Source organism: Giraffa tippelskirchi, chromosome 1 (genome assembly GCF_054371585.1).
Source record: "Giraffa tippelskirchi isolate mGirTip1 chromosome 1, T2T-mGirTip1v1.2.pri, whole genome shotgun sequence".
In the NCBI taxonomy this organism is placed as follows: domain Eukaryota; kingdom Metazoa; phylum Chordata; class Mammalia; order Artiodactyla; family Giraffidae; genus Giraffa; species Giraffa tippelskirchi.
Genome location: NC_137275.1, coordinates 74,376,068 through 74,397,914, shown reverse-complemented (window position 1 = coordinate 74,397,914; position 21,847 = coordinate 74,376,068). Strand labels below are relative to the sequence as shown.

General features: G+C 40.9%; 2 protein-coding genes across 3 annotated transcripts in view; both read right to left on the bottom strand.

Annotated features, from left to right (window-relative positions):
• Window positions 1–21,794, bottom strand: part of HERC6 (HECT and RLD domain containing E3 ubiquitin protein ligase family member 6) — a 138,230-nt gene extending 116,436 nt beyond the window's left edge. For both annotated transcript variants that reach the window (XM_081593931.1, XM_081593940.1), the window contains exon 1: window positions 21,568–21,794. In XM_081593931.1, the coding sequence (XP_081450057.1) occupies window positions 21,568–21,598 (31 nt within the window). In that variant the 5' untranslated portion in view covers window positions 21,599–21,794. The remainder of the gene's footprint in view (window positions 1–21,567) is intronic.
• Window positions 13,906–14,447, bottom strand: LOC145546669 (COP9 signalosome complex subunit 9). Its single transcript, XM_081594167.1, has one exon. The coding sequence runs from the start codon at window positions 14,418–14,420 to the stop codon at window positions 14,247–14,249; it is 174 nt and encodes a 57-aa protein (XP_081450293.1). The 5' UTR covers window positions 14,421–14,447; the 3' UTR covers window positions 13,906–14,246.
• Window positions 21,795–21,847: the final 53 nt, after the last annotated feature.

Here is a 21,847-nt window from a genome sequence, read left to right as displayed (position 1 = left end):
CTCTTTGCTACCCCATGGACTGTAGCCTGCCAGGTCCCTCTGTCCATGGGACTTTCCAGGGAAGGACACTAGAGTGGGTTGCCATTTCCTTCTCTAGCATGTGGGAAGTGGCATCTAATCCTGGCTTTAATTTGCATTTACCTAATGGTGTAAGAGGCAAATTTGGCCTTGGGGTACAGAATGAAGCAGGGCAAAGGCTAATAGTGTTTTGCCAAGAGAACGCACTGGTCATAGCAAACACCCTCTTCCAACAACACAAGACAAGACTCTACACATGGACATCACCAGATGGTCAACACCGAAATCAGACTGATTATATTTTTGCAGCCAAAGATGGAGAAGCTCTATACACTCAGCAAAAACAAGACTGGGAGCAGATTGTGGCTCAGATCATGAACTCTTTATTGTCAAATTCAGACTTAAATTGAAGAAAGTAGGGAAAACCACTAGACCATTCAGGTATGACCTAAATCAAATCCCTTATGATTATACAGTGGAAGTGACAAATAGATTTAAGGGACTAGACCTGATAGAGTGCCTGATGAACTATGGACAAAGGTTCATGACATTGTACAGAAGACAGGGATCAAGACCATCCCCATGGAAAAGAAATGGAAAAAAGCAAAATGGCTGTCTGAGGAGGCCTTACAGATAGCTGGGAAAAGAAGAGAAGCGAAAAGCAAAGGAGAAAAGGAAAGATATTCCCATCTGAATGCAGAGTTCCAGAGAATAGCAAGGAGAGATAAGAAAGCCTCCCTCAGCAATCAATGCAAAGAAATAGAGGAAAACAACAGAATGGGAAAGACTAGAGATCTCTTCAAGAAAATTAGAGATACCAAGGGAACATTTCATGCAAAGATGGGCTCGATAAAGGACAGAAATGGTATGGACTTAAACGAAGAAGAATATATTAAGAAGAGGTGGCTAGAATACACAGAAGAATTGTACAAAAAAGATCTTCAAGACCCAGATAATCACCATGGTGTGATCACTCACCTAGAGCCAGACATCCTGGAATGTGAAGTCAAGTGGGCCTTAGGAAGCATCACTACGAACAAAGCTAGTGGAGGTGATGGAATTCCAGTTGAGCTATTTCAAATACTGAAAGATGATGCTGTGAAAGTGCTGCACTCGATATGCCAGCAAATCTGGAAAACTCAGCAGTGGCCACAGGACTGGAAGAGGTCAGTTTTCATTCCAATCCCAAAGAAAGGCAATGCCAAAGAATACTCAAACTACCACACAATTGCACTCATCTCACACACTAGTAAAGTAATGCTCAAAATTCTCCAAGCCAAGCTTCAGCAATACGTGAACCGTGAACTTCCAGATGTTCAAGCTGGTTTTAGAAAAGGCAGAGGAACCAGAGATAAAATTGCCAATATCCACTGGATCATCAAAAAAGCAAGAGAGTTCCAGAAAAACATCTATTTCTGCTGTATTGACTACGACAAAGCCTTTGACTGTGTGGATCACAATAAACTGTGGAAAATCCTGAAAGAGATGGGAATACCAGACCACCTGACCTGCCTCTTGAGAAACCTGTATGCAGGTCAGGAAGCAACAGTTAGAACTGGACATGGAACAACAGACTGGTTCCAAATAGGAAAAGGAGTATGTGAAGGCTGTATATTGTCACCCTGCTTATTTAACTTATATGTAGAGTACATCATGAGAAATGCTGGGCTGGAAGAAACAGAAGCTGAAATCAAGATTGCCGGGAAAAATATCAATAACCTCAGATATGCAGATGACACCACCCTTATGGCAGAAAGTGAAGAAGAACTAAAGAGCCTCTTGATGAAAGTGAAAGAGGAGAGTGAAAAAGTTGGCTTAAAGGTCAACATTCAGAAAACTAAGATCATGGCATCTGGGCCCATCACTTCATGGCAAATAGATGGGGAAACAGTGGAAACAGTATCAGACTTTATTTTTTTGGGCTCCAAAATCACTGCTGATGGTGATTGCAGCCATGAAATTAAAAGATGCTTACTCCTTGGAATGAAGGTTATGACCAACCTAGATAGCATATTTAAAAGCAGAGACATTACTTTTTAACAAAGGTCCATCTAGTCAAGGCTATGGTTTTTCCAGTGGTCATGTATGGATGTGAGAGTTGGACGGTGAAGAAAGCTGAGCGCCGAAGAATTGATGCTGTTGAACTGTGGTGCTGGAGAAGACTCTTGAGAGTCCCTTAGACTACAAGGATATCCAACCAATCCATCCTAAAGGAGATCAATCCTGGGTGTTCATTGGAAGGACTGATGTTGAAGCTGAAACTCCAATACTTTGGCCACCTCATGTGAAGAGTTGACTCATTGGAAAAGACCCTAATGCTAGGAAGGATTGAGGGCAGGAGGAGAAGGGGACGACAGAGGATGAGATGGTTGGATGGCATCACCGACTCGATGGACATGGGTTTGTGTAAACTCCGGGAGTTGGTGATGGATAGGGAGGCCTGGCGTGCTGCGATTCATGGGGTCGCAAAGAGTCAGACACGACTGAGCGACTGAACTGAACTGAACTGAATGACTAATGATGTCGGGCATCTTTTCATGTGCTTTAATGGACTATTTGTATATCTTCTTTGGAGAAATATCTATTCAGATCTTTTGCCCATTTTAAATTTGCTTGTCTTTTTATTATTGAATTGCAACAATTCTTTATATACTCTGAATGCAAATAATCCAGCAGTTACTAGGTATATACCCAAGAGTTTTTTCTCACAACCCTCTGACACCAAATGTGAGGTGTTTTTTTTTCCAACACCAACCAGTTCTCCAACTCTCTGGATACCAAATAGGTGTGCCACAATTCAATTCTATTCTTATACTAATTACCTGGATTTAGTGCAGTCTCCCAAGTCTGCTCCCCATTTCAAGTTGTCACTTGTACTTCTAAACAACTTCTACCATACCTGGGAGAGTGGTTCCCATGATCCACCCACCCCCCGCCAGGTTTGGTAATTTGCTAGAATGGCTCATGGAACCCAGGAAAATTGTTTAGTTATTGTTATTGATTTTCAGGGTACAATCCAGGAATGCCCAAATAGAAGAGATGCATAGAGCTAGGCAAGGGACAAGGGCTGCAGAGCTACCATGCCCTCTCTGGGACCACCCTCCCAGCACCTCCATGTATTCACCAACGTAGAAGCTCCCAGAATCTCATCATTTAGGGGGGTTCATGGAGGTTTCATTATGCAAGTATGACTGATCAAATCATGAGCACTGGTGATGAGCTCAATCTCCGAACCCTCTCCCCTCCCTGGGGGTTGAAAGTTGTAAACTTCTAAGCAAGTCTTGCTCTTTTGGCAACTAGTCCCCATCCTGAAGCTATCTAGAGGCCAAGCAAGTGTCATCTCATTAGAACAGAAGATGTTCCTCTCACTCAGGAAATTCTAAGGAATTTAGGAGCTCTGTGTTGGGATCTGGGGACAAAGACCAAATATGTATTTATGATTGTATCACAGGTAGACATAGATTAGACTGAAGAGGAGTAGAGGAAAGAAAACAAATTTTAGGTTGGTTACCAATTCAGTTTAATTTCTCAAACCAGTGAATACTTCCTGTGTGTAAGCTATTCTAAGTCCGTAGAGAAACCTTAAGAAGCTTACAATTCTGACACAAATGAATGGAATGGAGACTGCTAAAACTGCAAAATATTAGAAGCAGGAATTGCTTGATTATTTTAGAGTCCCCAAGGCCTAGCAAGTATCCAGCATAGTAGTTACTCCACAAACATTTGCTCAATATAAGTGAACTGAGGTAAGGAAGTAATTAAAAGATGTGGCATAAAACATAAAGTGACACAAAAGTACGGGCCTCTCCTGCTACAGCTGTCTACACTTGTCCTTGAGTTTAGATAGGGCCAAAGATGGAAAAAGTGGAGGCGAATGTGAAAGAAATGACAAGAGATGAAAACAAGGCCTTTTAAAGACAGATAAGGATGCCAGTGTTATATAAAGAAAACACGGAAGAGAAAGCCAGGTAGATATTTGCCTTCTGATTTAGACTTTTGAAAGGACTCTTGTAGAAATAATCAGGCTGAGCTCTTTCTGAACCAATAATTAAGGCTTCTTCAGACCTGAGGCTTTTTAACCAGCCCTACTATTCTGTGCCACACAAGGTGTGAGGTAAAGAACAGCAAACACTGAAGGGTATAAAAAGCCAAAACTGCTAAAGAGGGAAGCAGCAGAAACCATGTCATGAAGTAAGAAGAGAAGTATTTAGGTTGCTTTTAAATTCCGTTTTCTTTTCTGCTTCCATGGCTCAGAGGTGAACTGACTAACGTCCTTTGGCATTTTCTGACAGTGGCCAACTTCACATGGTATTTGCTTGATGCAGTTACCCATAGTGTAATCTTCGATGCAGCAAAGGCTTTGCAAGGAAAAGAAGGACTCCTCATTCATTCATTCATTCATTCACCCATTCAGTTAATAAATACACTTGAGCATTTGGCTCTGTTCTAGGTTTGAGGGATATTACAGTTTAAACAAAACTTCACCTTCCACAGAACTAACAGTCTGGGGGAATGACAAACATAAATCAATGAGTGAGAAAACATCTGAGGTGCTGATAAATGCTCTGGAGATGGGGTCTGGCAAGGAGATAGATGGTGGGGGACAGCTATTTTAGGCTGGTGATCAGGGAACATCCCTCTAACATACTGCTGGGTGATCAGAGATCTGAGGGGAGATAGTGGTCCCTTGAGCTGTCTCATGTGGAGGGCAAGGGGGCAGAGCAGAGCTGCCCTAGAGATAGGGGAAGACAGGGTCAGATGAGGATCCAGGAATAAGCACATGACATCATTTATATTAATAGACATACTATGGCTTCCTGTCTTCCTTTCTGGTTTGTTTTATGGTTTATATGATTGGATGGAAATTTTTAATCATGTTATACTATGGTTATACTATGTTTTAATCATGTTATACTATTAATAATTCCTCCAACACACCATATTTTAAAGAATGTCTTGCATTTTTCAAGGAATTCTGACCCTCTAAATTCCATCACAGATTCAGATTTTTTTAAAAAAAAAATGTATTCTTTTAGGAAAAGAAATCAAATTTTGTGTGTAGCAGTTACCATATGACCTAGCAATTCCACTCATAGGGGTGTTCCTCAAAATAATGAAAATATGTATCCACACAAAAACCTGCAGGTGAATGTTCACAGCAGCATTATTCATAATCCCCCTGGCATGGCTATCACCTGGTGAGTGAAAAAACAAAATATGGTGTCCATCATCTGAAAAAACTGAATGCAAACTACAACCTTATAAAACATATGTGTAACTGATCATTTGTCTTCAACAAATATCAGAAACTTGGTTTCTCACAGCACCTTACCTCTGTGGTTGTATTTCTTACAAGGTGGCAGGCTTCCAAAAGGCAGGACATGGAAGCTTCCAGGCTTCTAAAAGGTTAGGAGTTGAGACAATGTTGCTTCCCTGTATTTTATTGCTTAAAGCAGTTTCAGGCCAGCCCAGGATGAAGGGTGTGCAGAAATAGACCCCACCTTATGATAGGGCAACAGTATGTGAGGACAGAAATGGAAGAACTGAAGATAAACTATCATGAAGATAGAATGGGCTGGGGAGTAAGAAAACAAATTTAAAATGTCCAAAGCCACTAACAACTAAAGATCAATCTATATTTAAAATAATCGGAAGTCAGATATCATACACTAGAGTGGCTTGATTTGTTGGTCTCAATTCTTTACCCCTCTCTGTATTCACACGCTTACCTGTTGCAGAGTATACGTCCCTGTGCCTTGACTCTGTTCTTAGATATATGTATTATTTATCTATTGCTGCACACCAAATCAGTGACTTAAAATAGCTCTGTAACAATCCTATGGTTTGAATGGGAATTCTTTTGCTGCTCTGACTTGGGCTCATTCATAAAGTTACATTTAGCTAGATAGAGAGCCTGGGGCCTGAGCTTGGACAGTTGAGATGGTCAGGCTTTTCTCCATATGAGCTTTCATCCATGAAGAGGCTCAACTGAGTTGGGTTTCCTCATCCTCATGTAGTGGTTGTAGCATCCCAAGAGGGTGAGGTTGGAAATACAAGTCCATTTTAAGCTAGGGCTCACTGAGGGACAAGACTTCACTTCCAGACTTCCCCAGTGGTCCAGTGGTTAAAGATCTGCCTGCCAATGCAAGGGACATGAGTCTCATCCCTGGTCCGGGAAGCTTCCACATGCCACAGGGCAACTAAACTTGTGTACCACAAGTATAGAGCCTGCGAGTCACAACTACTGAAGCCCATATGCTGTAGAACCCATGCTCTGCAACAAGCGAAGCCACCACAATGAGAAGCCCATGCACCGCAACTAGTAGCCCCCACTTGCCACAACTAGAGAAAGACCATACGCAGCAATGAAGACCCAGCACAGCCAAATATGTATATATATATAACAAACTTAACTTCTATCAAATTCTATTGGTCAAAGCAAGTCACAAGCCCATCTTCAAGAGGTAAAAAATATCTGTGTAAAATAAACTACCTCTTGATGGGAGGAGTCAAAAGTACCTGATGGTCATACTGAACCTACTAGGCCATGTGACTTGCTTTGGCCAATGGTACGTAGACAACAGAGACTATGCACGAGTTCCAAGTCTAGGCCTAAACAATCCTTGAGTGCTTCCTCTTTTTGTGCTCTTATCATTATCATGAGAAGAAGGGCCACTTGCCCGAGAAGGTGAGATACTCTGAAGAGAGCTGATCCAGCTAACCTGCAGACCTGTAGTGAGATGCAGAGCTACCCAGCTGAACCAAACCTAGGTCGGCTGAACTTCAGCCAAGCTGCAAAAACTAGAACATAATAATAAATGACTGTTGTTTTAAGCTGATGATTATTTGGGTTACTTGTCACATGCCAATAACTGATACTGAAGGCAATTTTTAAGAGCAAATATTTTGCAAAGATTTGTGAATAAAATCTACATCCCGTCTTGTATTCACTTCTATATATGTCACTTTTGGGTTTCCCTGGTGGCTCAGATGGTAAAGAATCAGCCTGCAATGTAGGAGACCTGGGTTCGATCCCTGGGTCAGGAAGATCCCCTTGAGGAGGGCAGGGCAACCCACTCCAATTTCTTACCTGGAGAATCTCATGGACAGAGGAGCCTGGCAGGCTACAGTCCATGGGGTCACACAGAGTCAGACATGACTGAAGTGACTTAGCATGCACGTGTCATTTAGAGGCTCATCTAAAGGCAACAGAAAAAAAAAAAAAACAACCTGCTACATTTGGGGAAATACCATTCAAGTCTCCACTAAAACAGCACTTTCAGAAGCAAAACCCCCATCACAAATGGTACAATTTGGTACTTATTCACCAAATATTTACTGAGTGATTATTGTGTGTAAAATACTATGCTAGAGACTGTGGCATCTGCAATGATAAATGTATGTGCTTGTTGTGATCAGATTTTGCAGCTCTGACAGAAAGGGTTGTTATGGTTACTCCATAGATCAGTTCACCAAAGATCCAACCTCCTATCTTACTGCTCTGCCATCTCTATCTTGTCATACTATTATCCAGAATGATTCTTAAGTTCCAGCCATCATGTCCATAGTCCAGAAAAGGAGAATGACAGAAAGACATACCTCCTTCGTGTTGTGGCTTTCTGAAGGTCCATGTGCTTCTACTTGCATCTTATGGCATGAATTTAATAGCTAGACCAAACTAATTATAAGAGTGGCTAGGAAATAATGTTTTCTTTTTGCCACCAGTATGCCCAGATAAAAATCAGGGAGGGGTCTGTTACTAAGGAGAATGGATACTGAATTGGGTGTCTAGCTGTCTGTGCCACAATACATGGTGGATTTTATTTCCTGGAAGCAATGAAATTAGTTTCTCGGTAATGACTACACTAGTAAATCTATTTACTTAGGCCTGATCTATCCATTTCTATTGTCAGCACTTTTGTTAATATTTTTGGTATTCATTATTTATATATACCCTATAATTTTTCATGCTCAGTCCCCATACACCTAGGATTTATAAATTCTATCTATCTATAGAACTCACTGTGGCTGCTTAATGGTGACTGAAGTCAATTATTAAGATAGTCCACCTTCCCTCATGTTCCTTCTTGTGGAAAATATATTAACAAAGAAGTTAGTAACACAAATTCTAGTCCAGTATTCTTTGTATAATATGTCTTGATCTTTCAAGATCAAGTGAGTCTCTACTTCATCTTGCTAGACTTCTGGTTGATGAATAACTCCCTTTTAGTACAGAGAAAGCAACAAGTCACTGCATATTGAGGACCCCATGGAGCACTGTCAGCCTTATACTTATATCAAATGGGGATGTCCTTAAATTATATTATTGAGGCTCTTTCCTTCAATATTCTCCCATTGTCCTATCAAATACCTCTAGAATTTGCCCATTAGGGATTCATTTATTTGTGTTAAGAAACATCTTTCTTCTCATTAAATGCATACAAGGTTACTTTTATATGCTATTCACCAATCATTCACATTTTAGGGTATATTGAAAAAAAAAAGGACACTCTTCTAGGTTTGTACAACGGCCAGTATCCCCAATCGATTGACTCTGCCAGCTTTTTAATTTCCATGGCACCACTCATGCTCTCTCCTCTGTTTATCCAGCTTGGATTCCATGGCCCATTGTTATAGTTTCTCAATTCCCCACTTTGTTATATTCACATAGGTAATTCTTACCTATGTAAATCTTATGGGCTTCCCTGGTAGCTCAGTTGGTAAAGAATTTGCCTGGAATGCAGGAGACCCAGGTTCAACCCCTGACTCAGGAAGATCACCTGGAGAACGGAATGGCTACCCACTCCAGTATTCTTGCCTGGAGAATTCCATGGACAGAGGAGCCTGGTGGGCTACAGTCCATGGGGTTGCAAAGAGTCCAACACAACTGAGCGACTAACACTAAATCTTCACCTAGTCAAATTTAACTCTTCATCTGATCTGCCTCTGTACCCAAGTAGCGGAATACAGCTGGAGGAGGACATTAATACACTAGTCTCACACCAAATTCATGAACCTAACCTCAAGTGGGTCCTGAGAGCTGTCCAGCTACCCTGCTAACTCTTCTGGGTCCTCCAACTCCTCCCCCATCCTAGATGACTAATTTGCTCCTTTCCTTCTTTCGTTTTTTTACAAGTCAATCTTTGACTTCCTTCAAAATTGTTCTCATCAGCATGCATATGTGCTATATGTGTATATGTGTAATATTTTACATTAAAAAAAATTCCCCTCTGTTACTGCCTCATTCCAATGTCCCATATTAAAATAAAACTCATCAAGTACTTTTAGATTGTTTGCTCCCTTTCTACTCATTCTCTCTTTAACTCATGCAATCAGGTTTATGTGCCCCCACTGCACTGACACCGCTCTTGTCTGGGTCTTCAACCTCTATCTATATTTGATACCACTGCTTACACTTTCCCTCTTGAAATTTTCTTTATTGCTTTTCTCTCACTTTTTAAAAAAAATGGTTTTCCTCCTACCTCATGGCTATTCCTTCTTAGCCTCCTTTGCCTGGATTTCTTCCTTTTACCAACCTCTAAATTCTACAAAATCCCATGGCTATGATATCCAGCATCCTCTCTTCTCCATCCATCTTACTCCCTAGGTGATCTCAGTTTCATGGCTTTAAATTCCATCTGCAGGGGCTTCCTTGGTGGCCAAGTGGTTAAGAGTATGCCTACCAATTCGGGGACACAGGTTTAACCCCTGGTCTGGGAAGATCCCACATGCCTCAGAGCAACTAAGCCCACATGCTACAACTACTGAGCCAGCACCCTAGAGCCTCTGAGCCACAACCACTAAAGCCCTCATGCCAAAAGTACTGAAGCCCATGCTTCATAACAAGAGAAGCCACTGCAATGAGAAGCCACAATGAAGAGTAGCCCCTGCTTGCCACAACTAGAGAAAGCCTGCGCAGAGCAATAAAGAGCCAGCATAGCCAAATATAAATAAATAAACAAATAAATAAATCTTAAAAAAAATTTCATTTGCACACTGATGACTCCTCAGTATATGTCTTTCGCCTTGATTTCTCCCTGGAACTGAAACAGGAGGGAAGGGGGCTGGGCATGATCTTTGAAAGAATAACATAGCCAAAAGACATGACAAAGGCTGGTTAAAACCAGCTAGGTCCAAGATGGCAGAAGATTCGACTTCCAATGGACCTTGAGCCTCATTATATGCTCATTGTAACACATTAGTATCTAAATGACACACACACCAGCACCATGACAGTTCTGAGGCTGAACATAGAAGGTCAAAAAGTGGGCGGTGATCCAATTCCTAAATCTCTGCCCTTTCTCCAAAATAGTTGGAATAATCCTACCAATCATTAGCCTATGCAATTATCCAACCCATAAAATCTAACCACCCCATATTTTCAGGCCTCCAGGCTTTCTGAGATGGCCCACACTCTGTAGAGTGTTTCTCCCAAGGCCATTCTTGCCTTTTGAGATTGGTCATATTCTTTCTATGGAACGTGAAGTGAAAGTGTTAAGCTCTCAGTCGTGTCCAACTCTTTGTGACCCCATGGACCGTAGCCCACCAGGCTCCTCTATACATGGACTTCTCCAGGCAAGAATACTGGAATGAGTTGCCGTGCCTCCCTCCAGAGGATCTTCCCAACCCAGGGATCGAACCCATATCTCTTGTGTCCACCTGCATTGGCAAGAGGGTTCTTTATCACTAGCACCACCTGGGTTAGTGGTAAAGTGAAAGTGAAAGTTGCTCAGTTGTGTCTGACTCTTTACAACCCCATGAAATATACAGTCCATGGAATTCTCTACATCAGGATACTAGAGTGGGTATTCTTTCCCTTTCCCTTCTCCAGGGGATGTTCCCAACCCAGGGTTCAAACCCAGGTCTCCTGCATTGCAAGCAGATTCTTTACCAGCTGAGCCACACTCATTAAATATGTTCCCATCCTGCAAGCTTCTTTGCCATTCTGCTGCAGGGCCTTTGCGCTTGCCCTTTCCTCTGCCTGGAATATTTTTCCTTCAAATGTATGTATGCATCTGTTCTCTCCCTTCATTATGGCTTTTGCCCCCCAGTGCCAGGCTTTCCCTCACTTCCTCACCTCAAAGAGCACATATTCCTTTCTCTAGCCCATTAGTCATCATTTCTTTTTTTTAAATAGACCATTCACTGTTATAAATATTAAAGAACATATTTATCTTTTTTGTTTTCTATTTCTTTCTCTAGAGTGTATGTTTCACAAGGACAGAATTTTGTCTGTTTCAGTTCAGTTCAGTTCAGTCGTTCAGTTGTGTCCAACTCTGTGTGCCCCCATGAACCACAAAATGCCAGGCCTCCCTGTCCATCACCAACTCCTGGAGTTTACCCAAACTCATGTCCATTGAGTCGGTGATGCCATCCAACCATCTCATCCTCTGTTGTCCCCTTCTATTCCTGCCCTCAATCTTTCCCAGCATCACGGTCTTTTCCAATGAGTCAGCTCTTCACATCAGGTGGCCAAAGTATTGGAGTTTCAGCTTCAGCATCAGTCCTTCCAATGAACACCTAGGACTGATCTCCTTTAGGATGGAATGGTTGGTCTCCTTGAAGTCCAAGGGACTCTCAAGAGTCTTCTCCAACACCACAGTTCAAAAGCATCAATTCTTCGGCGCTCAGCTTTCTTTATAGTCCAACTCTCATATCCGTACATGACTACTGGAAAAACCATAGCCTTGACTGATGGATCTTTGTTGACAAAGTAATGTCTCTGTTTTTTAATATGCTGTCTAGGTTGGTCATAACTTTCCTTCCAAGGAGTAAGCATCTTTTAATTTCATGGCTGCAGTCACCATCTGCAGTGATTTTGGAGCCACCCAAAATAAAGTCAGCCACTGTTCCCACTGTTTCCCCATCTATTTGCCATGAAGTGATGAGACCAGATGCCATGATCTTAGTTTTCTGAATGTTTAGCTTTAAGCCAACTTTTTCACTCTCTTCTTTCATTTTCATCAAGAGGCTCTTTAGTTCTTCTTCACTTTCTGCCATAAGGGTGGTGTCATCTGCATATCTGAGGTTATTGATATTTCTCCCAGCAATCTTGATTCCAGCTTGTGCTTCATCCAGCCCAGTGTTTCTCATGATGTACTCTGCATATAAGTTAAATAAGCAGGGTGACAATATACAGCCTTGATGTACTTCTTTCCCTATTTGGAACCAGTCTGTTGTTCCATGTTCAGTTCTAACTATTGCTAGACAAGGACAGAGAATAATAAAAATCCCTAACATTTCCTATGCTGTCTAAAGTAAAAAACTACTCTGACTACATATGGTGTGAAGAGGTAGGATTAGTATTTGCCTGGAATATAGAAATTTGGCCTAGAGTTCCCGTCTGTAGTTACCAGCTCTGTGATGTTGGGCAAATCTCTTCACCTCTCAGAGTTGGCATTTTTCTGAAAAATGAAGGAGAGAACAGGAGGAATATAGTTCACAGAAACCTCCTGTCTCTAAATTTCTTTGATCATATTGACTTCTGGACAAGTCAGAAAACTTCTGGGATCTTTCCTCTCCCAGGCTACAAATGTAGTCAGTGAGTTAAGAAGACAGAGGTGAAAGGTCCTTGGTAGCAAACATTACTACGTTATGATCCTTATCAACAGTAAACAATATGCTCTGCCTTCTCACAGGCACCACTGAGAAACCAAGACTCCTGGAATAAAAATTTCTACATCAGTCCCTTAACAACAACTGCTGCTGCTGCTGCTAAGTTGCTTCAGTCATGTCCGACAATGTGAGACCCCATAGACGGCAGCCCACCAGGCTCCTCTATCCCTGGAATTCTCCAGGCAAGAATACTGGAGTGGGTTGCCATTTCCTTCTCCCTTTAACAACAAAGTAAATTCATAATTCCAGTGTGGCAAACCACACTGCAAAATGGGCACTTTTTGTTGTATGTTTTTCTGCCCACTGAAGCTCTTGCCACCAGGCTAGTCTTAGGCAAGTTTACTTCTCAGGCTCAATCTGTATTCCTCTCTAACTGCTGCTTTTCTCTCATTTCAGAGCTTCAGAGTGATGTATTCAACCCTGCACTTTCTCTAAACACAGCAGGCCCCCAGTAGATGATACTATCTAATCCCTACTTGGTAAAACAGGAAATGCTCTCTCTTTGTTTCTTCTTTCCATTTAGCTACAATCTATGTTCTTTTCTGGTGCATGAAGTAGTCAGAAATATAGGCTTCTATGAAGGCTACCCAACTGAGCGACTTCACTTTCACTTTTCCCTTTCATGCACTGGAGAAAGAAATGGCAACCCACTGCAGTATTCTTGCCTGGAGAATCCTAGGGACGGCGGAGCCTGCTGAGCTGCCGTCTATGGGGTCGCACAGAGTCGGACACGACTGAAGCGACTTAGCATAGCATAGCATATGAAGGCTACCCACTCCAGTATTCTGGCCTGGAGATGTCCATGGCCTGTACAGTCCATGGGGTCACAAAGAGTTGGACACTACTGAGTAACTTTCACTATAAAAAGTTGATTTCTAACAGATGTTAATGGCAGGCAAAGATATTTATGGGGGCAGCAAGCAGAACATATAAGGTATCAGTGAGTTAAATTTAACTTTCTTGAGAGATAACTAGCACAGTAGAAGAGCATGGAGGGCTACAGTCCATAGGGTCGCAAAGAGTTGGACACCAGAGTGACTGAGCACGCAGTTAAGAACATAAAACTCTGGGGGCAGGCAGCAAAAATTCAAGTCCCAGCAAGACATAATTTATAAGCTATATAACTTCAGGCAATTACTTAATCTATCTGGTCCTCATCTTTAAAATGGGAAAGATAATAACAACCCTATCTCATAGGATTATTAGGGTTAAATGAGTTAATACATGTAAAGAATTTAGAACAGTGCCTGGATAGAGTAAGCATTTGCATGGTTAGTGTGATAGTTAATTTTATTTGCCAATTTGACTAGGTCAAGGTACCAGATGTTTCTCTGTGAAGGTATTTTTATTTTTATTTTTATTTTTTTATTTTTATTTTTTTTTGCAAATAATAACATCACTTTATTTTAACTGAAGTTAAGGACAAAAGCTGGCCACATTCAGAGTTTAACAGACCTCCTCCAGATGGTTAAAACCTTCTTCTCTTTCTTGGCTAATCTCCTAATTTCAGTCGATTCCCACAAGTTCTCTGGAATCACCTGAAACTGTCCTTTAAGGAGACCTGCCACACCACCCTGTGGCGAAGCTTGACCAAATGCACCGCTGGACAGAGCTCACTGGACATCATCATCGTCAAAGAGATCTTCAAAATCGTTAAAAAAGTCTGCGTGAACCGCCTTCTCATTGGCTGCCAAGTCCATCAGGAGCCCGGTGCTGCCTCCTGCCTCGTCCAGGTCCACATACGGCCCGGCGCCCTCAGGAAACATCTCATCCACCGCCGGCTTCATCTCCTCACGCAGTCCCGGCGCCCCGGCTCACTTGTGAAGGTATTTTTAGATAGAATTAACATTTAAATCATTAAGTTGAATAAAGCAGATTCTACCCCCATAATGTGGATGGGCCTCATCAAGTCAGTCAAAGGCCTTAAGAGAAAGACTGATATCTCCCAAGGAAGAAGACTATATGCTTCCAGACTGTCTTCAGACATGAGCTGCCCCATCATCTCTTCCCTGGGTCTCCAGCCTTCCACTCTGCTACAGGGCCTCTGTGCTTGCCCTTTCCTTTGAGAATATATACATGGTCTGTTCTCTCCATTCAGATTTGGACTCGCCAGATTCCACATCACAAGAGTCAATTCCTTAAATCTCAGTCTCTCTCTCCACACACACACCCACACATCCTATTGCTTGTTTCTCTGGAGAACTCTAATACAGTTAGCAATTATTATTTCTGTTTGCAGCATGAAGTGATACTCGATTCTGGTTCTTCTCTAACAGCACAAGCTGTCATTAATCACAAGCCAAACTTTTACTTTGATCCTTCCATTTCTGAAAGTTTAAGAAAACTAAGAGGAGAAAATTAAGGTTTGCCTTGAGCAGAGGCTAGGGAGCAAGCGAGCCAGAACCCTCACAGCAAGTGTAGGCAATGACCTGTTTGGGTGGAGTGAGTGTCTGTTTAGGGAAGTAGTGGGTCAGAAGCTTGCTGAAGGGTAGGAGCAGCCCATGGAAAACTGTGAATACCAGCTGTAGAAGCTTAGTGTTTCTTTTATAAATTTAACACTATTGGAAATAAGGTGCTACTGAAGCTTTGTGAAACACTGCTATACGATGCAAAATAGTATCAGTGGGTGTAGGATGAAACAGGAGGAGGCGGAAGCCAGAGAATGAGAAAACATTTAGAAAATATCATGTAAGCTTGCATTATGCAGTTACATACAGTTCAAAGAGCACTAAGCTTCTGTTTCCATACTGTTTTCATTGGGTCACATTTCAGGCCATATGACTGTTCCTCATGTGGGCAGACTGATATCCCTCTCTTGGTCCCCTCCCCTTTGTTCCTGTGCTATAACTCTGCCCTCTTCCCAGTTTTCTGCCTATTCCTTGTGGTCTATGTAAAGGTGGGATGAGGATCAGGAACCCTATTTCTGTTGTCCTTTCAGACCTGGAGTTATTTTTCCTGGTTTCAATCTGGGAAGATAATTGTCAATTCTTATTTTCTGTATATAAAAGTATGCTCAAGAAAACCAATCTCTCTCTCTTACTAACTTCTCATAGCATAATCATTGTGTGCTATTAATTTATCTGAATTTTCAAAAGCTTTTCTGGAGTATTTTTGTACATAAAAATATAGAACACCCAAAGTTAAAGTAACTTTTAAATGATAAATGCTAAAGGCTGGTTTTCAAGACTATATTTAACACTGCCAGGGAAAGAAACACAGTCTTTCCCAGAATATGCTAATTAAATGGGAGAAAAATACTTTCTGTTCTGCCATTGGAAAGGAAACTAACCAATAGAAAAGCAGTTCTGCACCTACACCCACTCTGTGCACCTAATAAGGAGATGTGTTTGTACATGCCAATAACTCATGCTTTAGTTTGCCTGACAACCAGTGACAAATGTGCCTTTCATCATCTCTTACAACATTACCTCGAGATGAGATTCTGAACTCTAATCTAAATGAGACTTAGAAAAGAGGAATGAGTTTAGAATGCTAGGTATTTCCAACAAGTTATAAGTGTACACACTTTTGAAATTACAGATCTCACAGACAATGGCAGTTTTTAATGTTGCATGCATTTTTCTTTTGTTTATCCACTTGTATAAAACTAGATATTTGTACATTCATTTCATTCTACTGACAAGAAAAGTATTGAATATTTCTTGTGAAGATTACAAGGAGGTTTTTGGCATGTTTCAACCATATCCTAATAGCACTACATTAGCAGATATTACTTGGCAATGAACACTGAGTTTAGATTGTTGAAAGTGTAATTCTACCGTGTCATTCTGTAAAATTTCCCACAGCTGGAAGAGTACAATTTTAATTTGTTTATCTGTTGCTTTACAGGCAGACCAAATCTTTTTTTTTTTTTTAAATTGGTTCTTTATAGCCTCATCCAATGCATTTCAAGTAAAATCTTCAAAGAATAATAACACTGTTTCTTTTTTATGGGACACTTAATTCTCTGCTTAATTTAATTATTGTAGTAATTATGAAAGTCTGGCCAGGGGAGGTTATATTTAGTGCTGTTTTATATCTGATCAGAGACACAGCTAAGATTGCTACTTGTCTGAGGCTGCCCACTGTTCAAAAGCAATGTTGGAATCAAGGTTCCAGACCAGGTAAGGTACATTTCTATGATTCCAAGATACTTCTCAAGAGTTAGAAACTTGTTTTTTTCTTTCTCATTCTTTTCTAGGTAGCCTTGCATAATATTCAGCAACTGAATAATCTCTAATTTAAAAGAGAGACAGAAAGGGGAAAAGGAACCACAGCACTCTAAGAATAATACTTAGTGAAAGTCATACTTTTCCAATTACAGCATTCATCATACTTAGATATATGCCTAATGTCTCCTTTGCCCCCTCCCAATTTTCATGAGAACAGAGACATTTATACTGTTCATTCATTGCTGTAAACCCCATAGGAACTTCATGAAAAGTTACTGAAAAATTAAATGAAAATTTCTTTTTGACTAAAATTGCCCCAAGAAAAACTCAACCAAATGACATTAAGTTGGAGCTACTTGTATGAGTCAGGATAGGCTAGGTTAAGTTGGTTCAAGATGCAGTAACAAACAATATCAGTGGTTCAAAATGATAGGGACAGAATGAAGGGACAAACCCCTTCAGGTGATTATTAATCTCACTAGGGGATTGTAAGTAGAAAAAGTATGAGAGACCTCTGTAAATTAATGATTACTCAAGAAAATAGGTTTGCTTAACCACAAAACCAAGCAGTCTAGCTTAGCAACAAAATCATGCAATAGAAACATGAGACATGCCCCAAAACAATGAAACAATGGTGGCATGAGACCCATATCCCGCTCAATGAGCTCAGTAAGTTAATGATCCCTAGGACGTGCTTTTATGTGTGCTTCTGCACACATAAAAAATAGTAATTTGTGGACCTAGCTTGACCATGTAGGGACAAGAAAACTCCCCTGCTCAACCTGGAGGAGGAACTGATGACGGAAGCATGATGTCTACTCAAGAAAGACAAAGAAATTCTTCTCCCCCACCCCCACCCTACTGTTCCTTTGATTGTAAAACTGTAGCCCAGTAAGTTCTCTGGGCATGGTACCCCCTTGCCTGCCTGCTTGTTAGCCTCACAAGCATCCTATTCTAGTAAATCACTTCTTATCTATCACTTTGCCTCTCGCTAAATTCTTTTCTATGAGGAGACCTAAAGGTCTGTGGTACTGGACCTCTTGGGGAGCACCCAAAATGACACCCAATGGTTTCAAAAACAACCAAGATTTGTTTCTTGCTCAGGCTATCTGGCTATGATGGGTTGGCGGCAGGATTCTGTTCTTCATAGTTACTCAGGAACCCAAATTCAAGATGCAGACACGATCTGGAACTTTGTTGGTTGTAATGGCAGAGGGAAATAAGCCTTGAAGGGTCTTGCAGAGGGAGATTAAATGCTGCAGCCCTGTCGCCTCCACTCACAACTCATTGACCTAAACTAGTCACAGGTACCCCGTCTTCCCATAGCATCACCCACAAAGGGAATAGAAATTGCCTGGGAAGTGAAGAGCAGGAAATATTTGCAAATGTTGTTAATGACTATCACATTTCATTTCCTTGATTTTGAGCTTTTGCAATTTAAGTAACAAAGTGCAATTTTGTTTATAACCTTTTCTACATTTATAAAACGCAGTTTTCCTCACAACAGTTCTATATGAGAGTGATGTATATTGAGATTAAATATTTGAATAAGGTCAAGTAGAACCCCTTATTCAAATATTTAATTGGATATTTGAATATTTGCCTGGAGAATTCCATGGACAGAGGCTACATACAGTCTATGGGGCCGCAAAAAGTCAGACACAACTGAGTGATTAACATGCTTTTGAAAGGTCAAATAGAAAAGTCAGAGGTAGAAATGGAAAGATAATTTAGATCTCTGTAACACTGGTACTGAGTGAAGCTTACTTTTTCCCTATTTGTGGAAAAAGAGCAACAATTATATTCTAAAATAAAATCACCACTACAAGTTTTAATAGGGTCCAAAGACAAGATGTAAAACTTCTTTGAGTCAGTGCTTTGACAGTTATTCTGGTGACACACAGAAGGGACAGCTGGGCTAGCATTTCTGGATAGAACTGCCTGAACTGTGGGAAAATACAGCCTAATATCCCATGCTTTAAGCATGAGGCCAAAAGTAGCACATATTCTTACTTGGAGAATTGCCAATTCTAACGCAGCAAAAGAAAAAAAATGTTTCCCTTTACCTTCTTAGGTTCTCTGCCTAGGGGCCATGGAAATTAAACTGACAAAAACAAATCAGCAAGAGAAAAACAGTTTTAATTATGAAAGTATGTGTGGAAATTTCATAAAGAAATAAGACTCTAGGAGACCAAATGACTGAGGTTTATGTACTATTTTAGGCAAAACAAAGGAAAAGGGGTTTCTGAGTGGAGAAGACAAGTTACAGGAATATGAGAGTAGGAATGTACAGTAAATAGGGTTGTCTTGTTATGCAGATGAGTCTCTCAGCTGATAGTAGTTATCTCTGAGACTGGCTCTCTTTCCATGCTTCAGAGAGTCAAAAAGCAGAAATATATAATTCAAAAGAAGTAAATTGCTGGCTTTATTCCTAAACAACTGTGGTAGGATAAAGAATGGTATCATTTTCAAATACAAGGCCAAGGACTGTATTAGTAGCAAACATTTGCACATTCTTCAGGACAGCCTAACTGACCTTGCTTGTCATATGACTGTGGTTTACAGTCCATTACAGTAAAAAGATGTAGCAAAATCATGATGTTCTCAAATCGTGGACATGTAGTTTGTGACTGCTTAAAAAGAAGGTCAAAATGGCAAACGTAATTCCGAATGTTTTAGACTTCCAAACTTAAAATTTCTCACATCAACAGTTCTTGTTGCCAAAAGTTTTCACATTTGTGAGAGCAAGTCCTTCATGATCTGGTGTTTATATATTTGAGATATTGAAATATATAGTACTACATTACTGATGAACAGATTCAAAAATAACTTAATCGTATTTAAAACTCAGCCACCAAAATGTTCCATCAAAAGAAAAGGCCAAAAGACATGTACTAGTATGTTTATAGTAACACTATCTATAATAGCTCCAAACTGAAACCTACCCTAACATCCTTCAGAAAGGTAAATTCAAAGGTACACTTATAGAATGAAATAACATCAATAATCGACAACTATATGGAAGGATCTCAAAAGTATAAAGTTGAGTAAAGAAGTCAAGCACAAAAGAATGCATACTTTATGATTCTATATATACTTAGTCCAAAAAGAGGCAAAACTAATCTATGGTGTTGGAAGTCAGGATAGGCAATGACTGGGAGGCAGTATGACAGAGTTCCTTGATGGAAATAATGTTTTGTTTCTTGATCTGGGTAGTGGATACACAGGTGTGTTCAGATTGTGAAAATTCACTGAGCTGTATACACTTAGAGACTTCTCAGCTGGCACTAGTGGTAAAGAACCCACCTACCAATGCAGGAGATGTAAGAGATGAGACTTCAATCCCTGGGTCAGGAAGAGCCCCTGGAGAAGGGCATGGCAATTTACTCCAGTATTCTTGCCTGGGAAATCCCATGGACAGAGGAGACTGGCGGCCTAGGGCTACTGTTCATGGGGTCACAAAGAGTCGGACACAACTGAGCGACTTAGCACACATATACTTTTAAGATATACGTATGGATATATGTATATACACATACAAACATGGTGGGAGAGGGGCTTTCCGTAAATAAGATTGCCTTCTCTGATGGAAATAAAAGGTTTTAAAAAAGAAAACTGCACATAGCCCATGAAAACAGAATCACTCTCTAAAGAGAATACTCAATGAACTGGATTCAAAACAGTTGTCCTGGGACCAGGCTACCCAATACATTAAAACAATGCGACTGTGGTTTACAGTCTATTACAGTAAAAAGATGTAGCAAATAATAATAATTTATCTTTAAAATCTTCAGTCTCTAAGCTTTTCTTTACCTCCAATGGAATCACCATAGTTTAAACCAGGTCATCTCTCTCCTTGAAGCTCCTCTGATTTAGTCTCTTAACCAGTTTCCCAATACCCTATTCTGCCTGTTCTCTGCACATTAACCAAAGCGATTTATAGTCTAAACCAGATTCTTTTGCTTCTTTGCCTAAAATGCCTCAATAGAGTCTCATTAAATTTAAAATGTAAAGGAAATTCCAAGTCTTAGTTACATCAGCAGGACTCCGTCTGCCTTCTCTCCTTCCGTCATGCTGCTCTCGCTCTCCCTCTAAACTAGAGCCACACTGGCCTTCTTTCCGTTCCCCCAAAATGTCAAGCTGTCTCACCTCAGGACATTTGCTCTGCGTCTTCTCTGCCCAGAACAGTCATCTCTTTCCAGGTTCCATGGCTGATTGATCTTCTCATTCTTCCTTTAAATGTAATAAAGTTCTTACATAAGAACCCTCCCTATCTAACTTCAACCTCCAATTATTCTCTATACTCACACCTTGTCTATTTCATTTCCTGTCATGATTTGTTATTATTTTATTGGCTTGTTTACCTATTTGTCTTCTCCGTCTTCCTCCTCAATTAGACTGGCAGCTTTATGAAGGCAACTATCATGTCTATTTGCTTCAAGATTATATCCCAGTGCCAGGTATTCAAAAGGTCCTCCCTAAACAAATATCAATGCTTACACTTGTCAAATGAAAGAATCAACATCCTCAATGAGAACTTCCTGGCTGTTCAGTGGTTTGGACTCTCGCTCCACTACAGGGGGCAGGGGTTCCATCCCTGGTCAGGGAACTAAGATCTCACAACCTGTGGGGCGCAGCCAAAAAAAAGTTAAAAAACCCAAAAAACATTCTCAAGGGATCACGAGATGCCTGCTCAGTCAGGAAGAACGATGTACTGTGAATGTTTCAAAGAATAGCAATGAAACCTGATGTCTTTCAATACCTTTGCCCAGCAAAGTGCTAAGTGCTGGCATTCCGTTCTCCCTCCTAGTTGTCACAACTACCGCTTCATGGCCCCAAGCGACGCAACACCACCTCTCTTCAGTCCTCTGGTGAGGTACCAAATTTCTCGTCCACCGCCGAGGCGTTCCCTCGTTGGTTTGCGCGCCATGGCCTTCGGGAGGGCGGACATCCCCATAAGCCACGACTGGCCCAAGTCGACGTCGGTCTGCTGTGAGCTGCTGAAAGTCAGCCAAGTCAAACTGATCTCGCGGGGAGGCACG

Bases quoted from the DNA above. Each gene is read 5' to 3' on its own strand.
- LOC145546669 (XM_081594167.1), bottom strand. From the start codon at position 14,420: ATGAAGCCGGCGGTGGATGAGATGTTTCCTGAGGGCGCCGGGCCGTAT.